This window comes from Quercus robur, chromosome 8 (genome assembly GCF_932294415.1).
Source record: "Quercus robur chromosome 8, dhQueRobu3.1, whole genome shotgun sequence".
Lineage (NCBI taxonomy): Eukaryota > Viridiplantae > Streptophyta > Magnoliopsida > Fagales > Fagaceae > Quercus > Quercus robur.
In genome coordinates, this window is record NC_065541.1 from 46,902,783 (window position 1) to 46,917,899 (window position 15,117).

Genomic DNA, 15,117 nt, shown 5'->3' on the forward strand with positions numbered 1-15,117 from the left:
CGGATTTTCTTATTACAAAATAGTAATCTCACCCAAGGGATCCAATTGAGCCAACCAAAAGCTTATGAACAGGATTCAACATATGTTTATTGTGTCAAAATCTTGGCTCTTTCCAGACTATAAAATCCAAGCAAACTAACTTATGTTTTAGCTATAATGGGCTTCAATACCTATTACATCAAGAGTAGCTCAATTGGTACATTTTAGTATTTCCAACAGAGACATTAAGGTTCAAATCCTGAATCATTTTTCCTTTTGGACTTGCAGCATTGCACATCCTTTTCTGCGATACCAGTTGCCCATTATACATGAAAACCTCTTTGGTACCACGGCATTTTGCATCACATTTTTAACATCCCCTTTCTCAATATAGACTTTCGCCAGATAATACAAAATTAACTTTTATAAGGAAAAAATTAATAATAATAATAATACGAATTTACTGGACAAAAGCAATAACTTTTCATGCTGCTCCAGAATAATCTCCCTTTTATATATATCCACACTTGTTTTCTCACAAAGGTGGGAGATCTTTCACACAAAGCATGGGATCTGACAATAAACTATGACTAATTGGCTTCAACCCTCTCCTAACCCAGCGATTGACAAGGGATGTTTCAAATTTCCTCACCTGCAATTAGGATCGAAATGTATTAGATAGAAGTAAAAGAAACCATCTCATCAACGAGTTCTATATATCAAGCGTCAAAATCATCTCATTAACATTTTCACTTTGTTTTCTGTGACAATGGAAGGCATATACCATTCTTCAGAACATGGGCCAGAGAAATATATAAAATCATCACAAAAAATTGCATCCTTCGCCACTGGTTCAACAATAGAGCGCATGATTTCATTTAATGAAATCCTAAAGATGTTAGTTAAAATAGGACACCTCAGGAGCTCAACTCTATTGCATTTTTAAGGAACTTACACAGCAAAATATAGCAAGATAATATTAGCCAAAACCAAATAGAAGTCCCTCATCTACCAATGAACACCTCCTCCCCTTGTGAGTGTAAGTTGGAGGATGAGATTGTAAGTTAAAGACCCAACAAGTGCGTGTGTAATTACAAATTAAAAGGTAAATCAACGTCCCTCATCTTTAAACAGAAGGAAATGGAATGATCTCACATCTATATAGCAATATCTTTCTCCTCGCACTGCCTACTCCACGTCAACCAACTTCCTTAGGTTCAAGTTGTCTCTAATCTCATTCCTACCTCAAATCATGATAAGTATGATAATGTAAATACTCCTACTGCCCTTCATAAGGGAGTTAGTTCTTGCACACAATATCCCATATCAAATTACATTTCTTATCAAAATCTTTTACGTATATATGATTCCTCTGTGTCTCAATAATCTTCTATTTCTATTCATCACAACGTACATGATGCAAGACAAAACCAAAACGAATGGACCAACAAATTGAAGATCAAAAATAATAGCAAGAGCCTCGTAGCTCAATAGCATGGTCTAGTATGTCCAACAGAGATGTCTAGGATTCAAATCCCTCTTCCCCCACTTAAATAATAATATATAAATATATATATATATATATATATATAATTCTAAAAAATACAAAACAAATTTAATGTGTGGAATTAATCTTACAAATGACACAACCTTATCTTGATCCACAAAAAGTACCATTGTATTAATCCTTTCCACTTCATCAACCTTTTTAACTTCATGCACCATAGAGGAGGTGGATCAATAGATGCGTTAAAGTCACTTTTCACAACAGGTGTACCCTCTTATTTGTTGCTCAGTAGTTGAACTTTCTCCTTATCAGGTAATGTGAAATCTTGCTTATCAAAAGTAAGCTAAATATTTGACTCTTCAACAGGCCAAATTAAATCTACTACACATGGTTCAAATATTTCACTTGTTTTTTAGGGTCTACAATATGTTCTTGCTGCAAAAACATTTAAGCAACATATGCTGACACTTGTATTTCTCTATCAACACAAGGTTTTGGTGGTTCAATGTTATCATCTCCAGTATGTAAAGTTTTACCTTCAAGGTTACTAAGCAACCTTTCGATAGAATACTCCATGGATCCTAGTCGGGCATCCAAGGCATCAAACCTAGAGTCCAACTTCTCAATTTATGTTGACAGGATCTGGACAGTCATTGGAACTTCAAAAGATTGTGCCATGGGAGACTATGCAGATTTCCTCATAAAAGGTCTAACTTAGAGTATTGTACCTTTGTGAGGAAATTTAGTCACTTGGATATGTAAGAAACAGGCAGCTGTAGCCAGCTCCAGTGCAAAGGCCAAATTTTGTGCAATGACTCATGGTATTTGTAACTCAGGAAGAACAAGATGTTGAAAGAGCTGGGGTTTAACACGCAGGAACCTATGCAATTATATTGTGGTAACAAGGCAACTATTAATGTTTCTCACAATCTTGTACAATATTATTGGACTACACATGTTGAAATTGATTGACATTTCATTAGAAGCTAGATGGTGGCATTATTTGTACTCCAAGTTTGAAGACCAGAGAGCAACTAGCAGATCATAAGCAAAAGAGTCTCACGTAGAGTTTTTAATACTATTTTAAGCAAGCTGAGCATGTTCAATATCTTCACCTCAACTCAAGGGGGTGTTAGAATACATATTACATAGTATAGACACTATCTATGTTTGTAATTTTTTTCCCCTTGTTGTGAGGGCATACTTGTAATTTACATATTATTATCTGATTATAATAAAAACTTCTCCTGTGTCCGTGCTTAGTGTAATATATTTGTTCACAACAAATCTCACGCCCGAGAAAAGAACAATTGCAATAGGCCGATAGCAAGCGTAAAATTTAGTCGCTTTATTATGAATGGAGTTTGACTTCAAATAGAATAGAATGGAGGAAATACATGAGACCAACCCTGACTAATTTGTTGAGGATCAATAGCCAACCCCAAAAATTTGGGATTAAGGCTTGCTGTTGTTATTGTATCTAAGTATAATAAAATTGGTGTGAAGGTAATCAAATTAAACTAACAAACCAATTTTTCTCCAAAATTGAACCTAAAATGGAATGAATTCACTCTAAATCGGAAGGAAATCTCTCTCTCTCTCTCTCTCTCTCTCTCTCTCTCTCTCTCTCTCTTTATGTAACAGAATTTTATTGATGCAAAGAAACTACCTACATATCTTTCTAAGTTCGTGTCCTTGATTCACATGATTTATTATACAAACATGCCAATGCATTACACATGCAGGGCGATTTCTCCAACACATTATATCAGTTTCTTTTGCTCCTATGGTTTGCCAATTGGCATTTCAACCAAAAAACATGTCCTGAGTAAGTATTTGGACAACTTTCTACACATTGAAAAAATCCAAGCATTGTGAAGAAGACCCTCAAGCTAAGAATACCTCACTCTAAAAGATTGTATAAACCACTGAACCAGAATTCCGTACTGCTCTTTCTCATTCATGGTCAATATCTTCTTACTTTTTATTTCTGGTAAGTAACAAAATTTATTCATCAGAAATATATCCCTTGTACACAAGGTGTATACCACAGATACATCAAGTTTCAGGTCGAAGAGTACAATGATCAAGCATATCCAATATGGTGGAAAGGAAAAGCAGTCTAAATCTAGCAACCACTCATACAATGATTTAATGAACAACTTCAGATTCGAACTAGTCCTTTCACAGCCCTCAAAGTGACAATTATTCCTCTCCTGCCAAAGACACCGCATTAAACAATGTGGAACCACCAGCCAAATTTCTATATTCCAATGTCATCCAAATCGCCCTTGACAACAAGCCAACAATATCTTTTGTACTTTTTAAGTGAACAACCAAATTCATGTATTACTTTTCATGTAAAATGCCATTTTAAAACCTTTTTTTTTTAATAAGTATTTTAAAACCATATTTTGTATAGCAGATTTGAAAAGGGAACAAAGAACAAGGCTGTTAATAATGTTTCTTTCTTTTTCTTTTGCCCTGGCAGTGTGGGTGTTGGGTGGGGGGGGTGGGGAGGTGGGGGTTGGATGGGATGTTTAGTATTCAGGAGGAAAAAAACTACCATCAAAATAGTCATCACAAAAATTTTGACTTGAAGTCTTTCATGTGATTTGTGAAGATGTGGAGTAGATCAACCTCAGATATTTTGAAGGTAATTCATTTAGTGAAAACAGAACACCAAACACAAAAGGATGCAATACATATACTTAACAAAAATAGGATGAAACGAAAGTGAAGGGAAATATGTCCGAATGGTTTTCTAATACTCCCTTTGTTGAGGAAAAACAATACAAACAGGAAATAAATGCTGAAGGCCAGGAAGCATAGGAGACATCAAGCATAGACAAGGGCAGTATCATTTACAACTCTTTTTGAAGCACAATTGAATGTGTATTCTGTTTGAGTATATGATTTCCTTCTTTCATGTTCTTCTCATCTCTTTCTTCTACTTCTCTCATCCTCTATTCCCATTTAATTCTCTGCACTCTCCAATTGTTCCAAAATATCTAGTTCCTTTATTTTTAAAACTTGAAAATCCAATTTTGATACCCTAAAACATCTCTCCACCTCCAGGGCAACTCTCAAACAGACAGTCCTAACTTGTTTCAGCACAAAATTTTAAAATACCTATTTCTAATTCCAATGACCTATCTACTTCAAAACCCATCCACAAACCCTTATAACTGCTACCTTCCATTTGCGAGAGAGCATAAAATCAAAATTCCAAGGCTGCCCTGCAGTACAGGGAGACGGAACTCTAATATAAGTCTATTAAACAGTCAAGTGGAAATTAATTACAAAGAAAAAGAGTTTTGTAAAGGAATGTGGCCAAGGACACTGCAAATTCAAGAATTACTGGCATGCTGATACCAAAGACAATGAAAGAAATCAGGGGTTTCTAGAGCAGGATAGAATAAATCAGCAGGCCCATTCCCATCTTACACTCATCTGTGAGGCAATGTATCGAGCTGTCAAAACTCAGTTGAGCATATCTCAAGAATGACACTACATTCCAACTTTACATCCCATATTCTTTTTCAAGAGTGTCATAGCAATTGCCTTTAGTGCAACAAAGAGGAAATGAAACTATAAAAATAACCAACCTGCCTAACAATGAATGGCTCCTCGGCAAGACTTAAAGGTCCAGTCAAAATAGTCAGAAATCCATTTCTATTCCCGTACACAATATCCGTTAACGGCCGATCACCAACCTGCCACAAATATAATTATGATACAAATATTTTTGCAACAAAAAATAAAACCATATATTCAAGTAGTTCAGTGAATTCTTATCTACCATGATAAGTTGCGAGGATTTACAACCAAAGTGCTTCTCAATTTCTTCAGCCGTTCCAGCAGGTTTCTTCACCCCTAGAGCATAACATACAGAACATGAAATCAATGCTATATAAACTTGGCACGTTTCACATAAATTAATAGTGACTTTACATCAATAGGCCACATTAACTAAGTGAATTCAGCAAGTAATAAGCAGGGAACTAAAGTTTTAAAGCTAAAAATACGCCTAATGCTTTGACATGGAGTTGCTACTATTTTGCACAATTAGCATAGTATTTTATAAAGCTATAGAATGTGGTCACTGTAACATTTTTGCAAAATTTAAACTTAACAAAAAGAAAGAAACACTCACTATGCCGTATTACTTTAATTCCAATAGCCCCTTCGAGTGCCCTAGCTTTCGAACCATCAAGGTCATATTCACACAGCCCTAAAACCATAACAACAAGAACATAAGACAATACATTGACAAAAACAACACCACCAACAGTAAAATAAGCAAAAAATTTGCAAATGGGTCATGCCCAAATTACCAGCAGAGTTGCTGAACACGGCAATATCCGGGCCAAACACTGATTTACACCGCTCCAGAGACGAACCAAGAGGCCCCCACAAAGTCAATGAGTAAGGTACAGTGATAGTATTATCCTTATCAAACACAACACCCCTAAAACCCTTCCTATGCAGCTCAGCCCAATCAATATACCTTATATCGGGCACCGCCACGTGCGGCAAAGCCAAGTGATGGTCCTTTACTACAACCATAGTTGAACTAGCAATACCTTCGAAGTTAATTCTCTGGCCCATCGCTGCTTTTAATTCTGCCCACCACATGTTTGTGAAAATTCCCCAGTCCTTTTTGGTCACTTTATCTCTGTAGTTCTCTTCTTTTCTTTGGTTTTGGGTATCTGGGTTTTGGTTATTTCCCTTGTCAGTGGCAACGCAAGAGTAAAACTGTGGAAAGAGTGAAGAGTTGAGATCTGGGTCAGGGTTGTTATTAGTATTTTGTAGTGGTTTGGTGGCAGTTGTTGTTGGAATTAGAGTAAGGGCAGTGATGATGTGTTGGTTATTTGAGAGGGAGAGGTAAGTGGGTTTTGGTCTCTTGAGATGGAGAGGTTGGAAGTGTAAATACTGGTTTGGAATAATGGGGTAACAGCAGTTGGGGACTGGAGCAAAGGAGGTTGCCTGCATTTTCTGTTTTTGTTTTTGTTTTTTTATTTTTAATATTGTCTAATTATTACTAGTAAGCAAGTAGTAAGTCTTTTATTAGCAAAAAAAAAAAAAAAAAAAAAGTAGTAAGTCTTTTTCTTTTTTCTTTTTTTTTTTTAATTTTTAGGGGTAAAGAAGTGCATTGTTAATTTTGGTACCACCGACATTTTGGGAGTGCTATTGAATACTGATGGGCTTCCTCAATCAAGGGTGGATGGCGGGCCTGGGCTGGGCTAACTTGCCCACACATCCACACCCGGTGTTTTTTTCTTTTTCTTTTTTCGTTTTCTGTGTTTTTGTTTGGCGTGAATTTTTTCTTTCGATTTTTTTTTTTTTTTTTTCTCAGTTAAGGTTTGGCTCTAGACACTAGCCTCCAACCACCTATAAGAAAAAATAAAATGAATACTATCTTATATAATTATATGACCGTATATATTTTTTCTTTTTATTAGTGAGTGGCTTCAAACATATTTTGAGTTAAGCTTTTTCCTCTTTTTCTCCTCTTCTTTTTAGCAATTGCTATTGTATGTTTAGAGATGAAATTTTTCTTTTTATGTTAAACAGGATAACATTGCCTTTTTTTCCTCTTAAAAAAAAAAAAAAAGGATAACATTGTCTTAATAAAAAGGAAATACTCCAAGAGTTTTTTTTTTTTTTTTTAATCTCTAATAGTAGTACTTTTTTTAATGTTTCTAATGGAGGTCTAAGGTTAAAATATTTCAAATGTGAAATGCCCCCCTTCCCTATTATAAGTTTATAATTTTCAAAATAAAAATGAAATACTCCATAATAATTATAGAGTAATAATGTCTATTACACATAACGTACACATATTTCAATTTTTAAACTAAAATCGTGACTTCAAATTACAATTTTTATTCAAAATTGAAACGTGTATACGTAAATCACGATTTCAATTCAAAAGATAAATTGTGTATACCGTGAGTTCATTGTATACTAACAATTACCCATATAATTTATGAAAGAAAATAAAAACAACAATAATATGAAAAATATCTCCTCCATAATAACAAACTAGCATCATCACATGCACTTCGTGCATGCAATGAGGATTTTTTTTTTTTATAATGTCATAATTTTTCATTCATTCCAATTTGAGGTTTACACGTTTTTTTCATTAATATTACGCATTTAAAGCTACTAATACCACTAAGAGTGTCATAAAGTTAACTTCAAAAAATGAACAAATATTACACGTTTATTTTGTAACAAAAAAACCAGGAGAGTGGCCCTATTTTTCAGGTAATGTTTTAGTAAGAGTTAGAGTTGTATTTTTACCAGATTGTTTTTTAATTTTGTCTCTACTTAAATATAGAGATGTAAGGGCATTTTTTAACCAAAAAAATGAGGATCTCAAAAAGAGGGAAACTTCTTAAATAGTAATATAGATACCATCAGAAGTAATTCTATAATTGCCTGTTAACTATTATGAGCCCGTTTAGTAATGTTGTTCTAATAACGTTATTTAAGTGCTGTAAAAATACATGCGAATAAAATTGTGTTGTAGAAATACGCGTTGTGTTGAACAACGAAAACTTTATTTAAACAACACAACCTAATAGCCCTATATCTTTGTTGGTCAACGCGCCATTTGCAAGTAAGAATTTTAGTTTAAACTTTAAATTTAAACAAATAATATATAAAAGCTTAATAATTCAAAATATTTACTAAAAAAAATACAAAATCTAACCACATATTTGAGACCCACATAACATTTCATTTGTATAATAATTTAACACTACAAAAATGTGAGTCCCGGCCACCTGTTATAAGAAGATAATTTTATGAGACCGTTTCATTTCATGAGAATTAGAATTGTAGATTTGGGGGCAAAGAATTAATTTATTGAAATTGGTTTCTACTCAAACAGTAAATGATCCTTTCTTCTTTCGTAGTACCTAAGTGGGTATCAATTATCAAACCAACCCGAAATTTGAAATTTCCTCGAGTCCTGGGTCGAAGGTTCAATATCTTCCTCCATGGCCAAGTACACTCACCAAGGATTTTGAATTTCTATAAACTCTTGGCTCTGATCAACTGAGTGTGGATCCAACACTACGTACCCTGCACAGTGGTTGAGAACGGATCTCATGAATTAAACTATTTAGTAATTCAAAAGTGATTATAAACCAAATTCTTTTAATTTAAACTGGGATGTGTAAAGGCCAAAATTAATCTCAAACATCAAATATGCCACAAAACAATGTCATTTTTATGAGAAGTAATTGTTTGTATTAAATAGTCAAATGATAGATGCATTTGGAACATGCAATTATTTAGTGCTTTTGGAATACAATAGATGTGTACTCTTCCCTTTCATATGAATAATGAATTTCACTATAGATTTAATTGGTAGAACTTAGTGTATATTATGTTGAGAAGAGAGAGCACATATTTATTATGCTCCCGAAACATTAAATAACTACTCATCCCGTATGCATATTGTAAGGACACGATTTGTAACGACCCATAATAATATTGGGTTCGCACGTAAAAAGGTCCAAACAATATCATTTATAGAGCGTGGGTTTGAAAGGCTAGGCCTTGGTCACTAGACAGTAATTTTTTCATGGTGTTCATACATAGTTAAATCATGTTCGCTCTAGGAGTTTTTCTCCAGGAGGCGGGTTGGGAGGCTCTGGTTTTTGGCCATTTTTCCCAGCCACCTTTCCCCGGATTGCTTACTTTTCCTTTTATACTAGCCTGTATCCCTTATCCAACGTCCATGTGTGGGTTCGATTTTCCAGGACTGATACTTGTCCCATCAGCTCATACCCAGAGTGGTTGGGGATGGTTGTAAAAGCTGAAGAGTATGGCTCTGTCAGGTGCAGAGTATTGAATAGCAGTAAGGGCAGCTTTCCCTTTGTCCTTGGTCGTTATACTATCCAGCGTACCCTTCTCTATTGACCTAGATATTTTAGATTTTTTCCCAAACTGTTCCTATACCGTTTTTGCCCTTCCTTCCAAGGAGACCTCGGATATGCCGAGGACATAATCATCCTCGGCTGTGTCTCAAAACTATTTGGACTTTTATTACCTATCCTCGGCTATAACCTTCCTCGGCTCGGGCCTTGGGCTCCAATGTAAAAATGGACCAGGACCACAAATTATTGGACCCCACAATAGCCCCTCAAAATCCTACTGTCCGACCTCTTGGTCGGAGAGGAGGGTTTCGGTAATGCCACGCCTTTATTGCGGTCTGCTTAGATCTGCCCTTCATCAATGTGGGTGTCTCTTCATCTATCCAGGAAACATACCGGACTACGAGACATTCCTTTGAATTCATTCATGATGCGTTCCTGCCGCTTCATTATCCGAAACGCGCCTTTAATGATTTCCCTTTACAAGACCATTTAAATTCGACGGTTATTGATGGCGTGGGGAAGTGGAGTGGGCATATTCTCGTTTACAGATTTTCTTGGAAATTTGGACATATTAAATGCCTCATGTTTTTCCCTTCATATAAGAAGGAAAGCAAGAGGTTATCTCCCTTATACAGAGACCTTTCGATCCTTTTAAAGTCTGAAAACCCTTAGCCTCCCCTAGAGTTTCCCTTATCCACTCGCTTATACCTTGAATTGTGATACGTCCAAGATAGGAGCGGGAATGAAGAGACCATACCCTTCCCAGAAATGCTACGTTCTTGTGAAGCTCAAAATGGCTCGGTTAGGGCAGGGATGGCAGAGACTCAAGATACTTCTCATCCTCCTTTCAGCCAAAATCCGAAGCAAGGGCTCGTCGCGTCAAAATTTTGGCGCGACTGAGCTGGGGTCACCCATTATCAATACCAGCCGCTCTCTTATGAACATAGCTAACATGGCACCAACGTGTTAGGAGTCAGGACTGACACAGGGACAAAGTATCCCTGCTTTTTCCTCTCTTCCTTCACTGGTGCCTCCTTTTGCCTCTCCTTCTTCTTCTTTCCCATCACCAGATCCATCCTGGTGCTTTTCCTTCTTCCTCTTCTTCTCCTCTCCCATCAAGGAAGGTCCTCCTCTCAATATGGGTGCTACTGGGGCAGAATTTGGAAAGACTTGGGAGCAGAGCTTAAAAAGATTTCTGGCTATTTGTTTGTTTTTTTTTTTTTTTTTTACTGTTTTTGTAACTCGTTTTCTATATAGGCTTGTTTAAGCCCTTCATTGTACGCTGTAATACCTCTTTATATTAATAAAAGTCATCATTGCTTTATTTCGTATATTCTATCTCTTCTTTTTGAAATGGTTATGTCGTAAATAGACGTACTACTTTGCGACTTCTTTTTTTATTTCTATACTCTGAATGATGCTTAGGGCCAAAATCCCAGTTAAATAAAAAGATCTTGCTATGTGCTTATTGAAACTATCCGACATAATAATACCGAATCGAACAAATAATACTTAGGGCTGAAATCCTTACTAAGAAGAAAAAGAAAAAGACATTATGATGAGCTTATTAGGGCTGTCTGGCATAATGACGCCGACCTGAGAATACAATACTTAGGGCCGAAATCCTTTACTAAGAAAAAAGATGTTATTATGAACTTATTAGAGGTATCGTGTACGATAAGACCGACATGAAAATGGGTTGTATCCCCCAAATTTGAACGAGGTGATGGCTGAATGCTCGATGCCATGTAGGAAGTAATCATCTGAGGATATATAACCCAAAAATGTACTGCCCTTGTAGGTTGCTGAGTAATAAGGCGTTTCGCCATCTTCCTAATAACTTTCATAGCCTTAACCTTTTCTGGTATTTGGTCCGAGAACTGAGCGACTTAGAATTCTTCTTAAGTAGCTGACTTCTCCATAGGTTTGAGTCCGAGGACCATGCAATACCTTGGTTCTGTCCAAAACTTGATTTCTAAGTAGTTGGTTTCCCCATAGGTTTGAATCCGAGGACCATGCAATACCTTGGTTCTGTCCAAAACTTGATTTTGATAAGTAGTTAGTTTCCCCATAGGTTTGAGTCCTAGGACCATGCAATACCTTGGTTCTGTCCAAAACTTGATTTTTATAAGTAGTTGGTTTCCCCATAGGTTTGAGTCCGAGGACCATGCAATACCTTGGTTCTGTCCAAAACTTGATTTCTAAGTAGTTGGTTTCCCCATAGGTTTGAGTCCGAGGACCATGCAATACCTTGGTTCTGTCCAAAACTTGATTTCTAAGTAGTTGGTTTCCCCATAGGTTTGAATCCGAGGACTATGCAATACCTTGGTTCTATCCAAAACTTGATTTCTAAGTAGTTGGTTTCCCCATAGGTTTGAGTCCGAGGACCATGCAATACATTGGTTCTGTCCAAAACTTGATTTCTAAGTAGTTGGGAGAATTAACCCCTCGACTACGGCGTGGGACCTTAGTTTTGGGGGGTTAGCTCTTCTGCCAAGCCCCTAGAACCATCCGTGCTGCTGACGCTACGAAATGCAGCCCCTAGTGAAGAAACATAGCCCCTAGTGGAACTTTACACTAAAAAACTACACCAGTTGTTTGAAATGATGCGAGTGATTGTCTCAACCCATCACCTGGGCCAAGACACAAGCCTTTCTCACAGACGGCGCCAATTGTAAGGACACGATTTGTAACGACCCATAATAATATTGGGTTCGAACGTAAAAAGGCCCAAACAATATCATTTATAGAGCGTGGGTTAAAAAGGCTAGGTCTTGGTCACTAGACGGTGGTTTTTTCATGGTGTTCATACATAGTTAAATCGTGTTCGCTCTATGAGTTTTTCTCTAGGAAGCGGGTTGAGAGGCTCTGGTTTTTGGCCATTTTTCCCAGCCACCTTTCCCCGGATTGCTTACTTTTCCTTTTATACTAGCTTGTATCCCTTATCCAACGTCCACGTGTGGGTTCGATTTTTCAGGACTGATACTTGTCCCATCAGCCCATACCCAAAGTGGTTGGGGGTGGTTGTAAAAGCTGAAGAGTATGGCTCTGTCAGGTGCAGAGTATTGAATGGCAGTAATGGCAGCTTTCCCTTTGTCCTTGGTCGTTATACTATCCAGCGTACCCTTCTCTATTGACCTAGATATTTTAGATTTTTTCCCAAACTGTTCCTATACCGTTTTTGCCCTTCCTTCCAGGGAAACCTCGGATATGCCGAAGACATAATCATCCTTGGCTGTGTCTCAAAACTATTTGGACTTTTATTACCTATCCTCAGCTATAACCTTCCTCGGCTCGGGCCTTGAGCTCCAATGTAAAAATGGGCCAAGGCCACAAATTATTGGACCCCACACATATAATCCAACAAATCTCACAAATTTTGCTCTTAGAGTAATTTGAATCTTAAACCTATTCAAGAAGAAAATGTACCAGTAAATTAATTACAATTTATTACTTTATCCATTTCGTTCTGTCAGTGCCTAATTAATAGTAAGTTCTTAAAATTTTTTCTAGTTTTAAAAATAAAAACTAGAAGCTTTCAAAAATATTAAAAAAAAAAAAAAAAAAACAGTTTTGAAGTCACTATTTGGTAGGGAGTTTTTTATTTTAATTTTGAAAAACTAGTAGCCAAGATCACACTGTAAATAAAATAATATAGGATAAAATAGTTCCAATTGGCAATTAGTTTAATTGATAAAGTTTATTGTAATCGAATAAGTGATCTAAATTCGAATCTTGCTTACACCAAAAAATGAAATTCATCAATGTCTTGATTTAATAGTAAAGAATAATAATAAAAATGGTAATGCCTAAAGTTTCAATCTTTATCATATCTACGCAAATTGTACATTGTTTTCAATTATTTCAAAAACAAGTTTAAAACATATTAACTAGTGAGGGTGACTCTGACTAGTTATTTGTCACTTTTATAGGTGTTCAACGTCTTTTTTTTTTTTTTTTTTTACCAATCACAATCAACCATATGGAGAGTTGTTACAAAAGTTGTCACATCAGTTTTTTACTTAAAATTTAATATATCCTACCACACCTAATAACATCTTATATGATGTTATTTTGTGTGATCATATGTATCTACGTTTTAGTATGATAATGTGGCATGTCCTCATTAAAGATTGTGAACCAAAGGATTTACACCAAGTCCTTGTAAAATTTAATCTCTTTATGTTTGGATTGGTTAATTAAAGATGTCATAGAAATCATATTTGGGGAAAGATGAATGAGTAATAAAGATTTGATTTTGACATATGAAATGTGGGATTGTTGACGTTTGGATTGGGTCAAATTATCGAGGGAATGAAATTAGAAATTAGTTCTTATGTTGTTGTTGCATGAAATACACAGCATGGGTAGCTGAGTGCCTATGCTATTGTTGCATGAAATTTATGCAGTTAAGTTAATGAGGGAAAGTTCCTTAATAGTGAACTTTCTTTGTAAATTAACTTATACTGATATCAATAAGGTTTCGACCTTTATTCCCCACACCCACCCTCCCCAAAAAAAAAAAAGTTCTTATCAAATTCATTCCTGTATAGTTATAATCTAAATAGTTCTCATCAAACTAGAATTTATTCTTATCAAACTAGTTATGATCTGTGCACCTTAAGAATTATTTCATACATATGTCTTACCTGTATAGTTCTTATCAAACTAGATCCAACACCATGTTTATAGTACTGGAGTTTTTGTTTACTTGGTAAATATCGTTTCTTTTTCAAATAAAATATATTAAAAAAATTGACAAATAGAACTCTTAACAAATTCATTTTGAGTATTTTGTTAGGGATAACAATGGATGCCTCAATGAAAGTACTTGTTCCTCTTAATATTAAGTCCATTGAATTTACGCCATTAAATTAAAGAGATGGAGGTCAAATGAGGTTGCATTTTATTTTTATAATGAGTACAGAAGGAAGACATGTTTTAATGCTAGAAAAGAGTACGCAAACAAATGTAAATAGACCAGAATAGTTACTTAAAGAGATTTTTGTGCACCAAGGAGGGAATTCGAGACATGGACAAGCGATATCATACCAGAAATAAAACTCACGCATAAACAAGACGTGGTTGTGAAGTGCATTTGGCACGGTCACAGCCCAAGGCCTCGTCCTAAGCTCCCACTACCACACGATGGATCATACAATATATGTCCTATTTAGAGGTAGGGGTTTAGGGGATTTGAAAATTCTTATGGCTAATCAATATAACAAGTGTCACAAGATCCAAGATGTGTGTCAAATGCAACACGTAAGTTTCCTCTTGATGTAGCCTCTATGTTATATATGATGTTTCTTGTTTTGAATTCAAGTTCAGAACAACCTGATCCTTGCTAATAGTGGATCCACCAGCAAGCATTCAGGCCCCTGAAGGCACCTTTGTGATCAGCAAGCAACCTGGCCCACCGGTAAGCCTTGAGGAAACACCATTAATGGTGAATTTAATTAGATCATTCATTAACATTCAAATTTAAAGACAAACCTATTAAAGTTTCGGTTGCTTTTTCCAAACTAATGTATCAAATTTGTTAAACCCAAAACATAAAAGATAATAAGTATTTTTATTTTTTGAAAAAATTCGATATTTACAAGAGGGAATTGGGAAGATTTGAACTCTAGACGTCTTTAATAAAAACATTAAGAAATACTAAGAAAACTGGCATTTATTTATTATTAGTTTTTAGATTTCACTTCAATCATTTTCATTATGATATCAATT

General features: G+C 35.7%; 1 protein-coding gene across 1 annotated transcript; it reads right to left on the bottom strand.

Moving 5' to 3' along the window:
- Window positions 1–385: 385 nt before the first annotated feature.
- On the bottom strand, window positions 386–6,522 carry LOC126696697 (phosphatidylglycerophosphate phosphatase 1, chloroplastic/mitochondrial). Its single transcript, XM_050393381.1, has 5 exons — window positions 5,824–6,522; window positions 5,643–5,720; window positions 5,289–5,362; window positions 5,095–5,202; window positions 386–631 (listed from the first exon to the last, which is right to left on the bottom strand). Exons 1-5 carry the CDS (start codon window positions 6,479–6,481, stop codon window positions 515–517), a joined length of 1,035 nt encoding a protein of 344 aa, XP_050249338.1. The 5' UTR covers window positions 6,482–6,522; the 3' UTR covers window positions 386–514.
- Between the last annotated feature and the right edge of the window lie 8,595 nt (window positions 6,523–15,117).

Coding starts and splice junctions, on each gene's coding strand:
- LOC126696697 (XM_050393381.1), bottom strand. CDS start 6,481: ATGCAGGCAACCTCCTTTGCTCCAGTCCCCAACTGCTGTTACCCCATT. Junction 5,721..5,823: donor CGTGTTCAGCAACTCTGCTG/GTAATTTGGGCA, acceptor TTATGGTTTTAG/GGCTGTGTGAATATGACCTT. Junction 632..5,094: donor AGCCATTCATTGTTAGGCAG/GTTGGTTATTTT, acceptor TCCTAATTGCAG/GTGAGGAAATTTGAAACATC.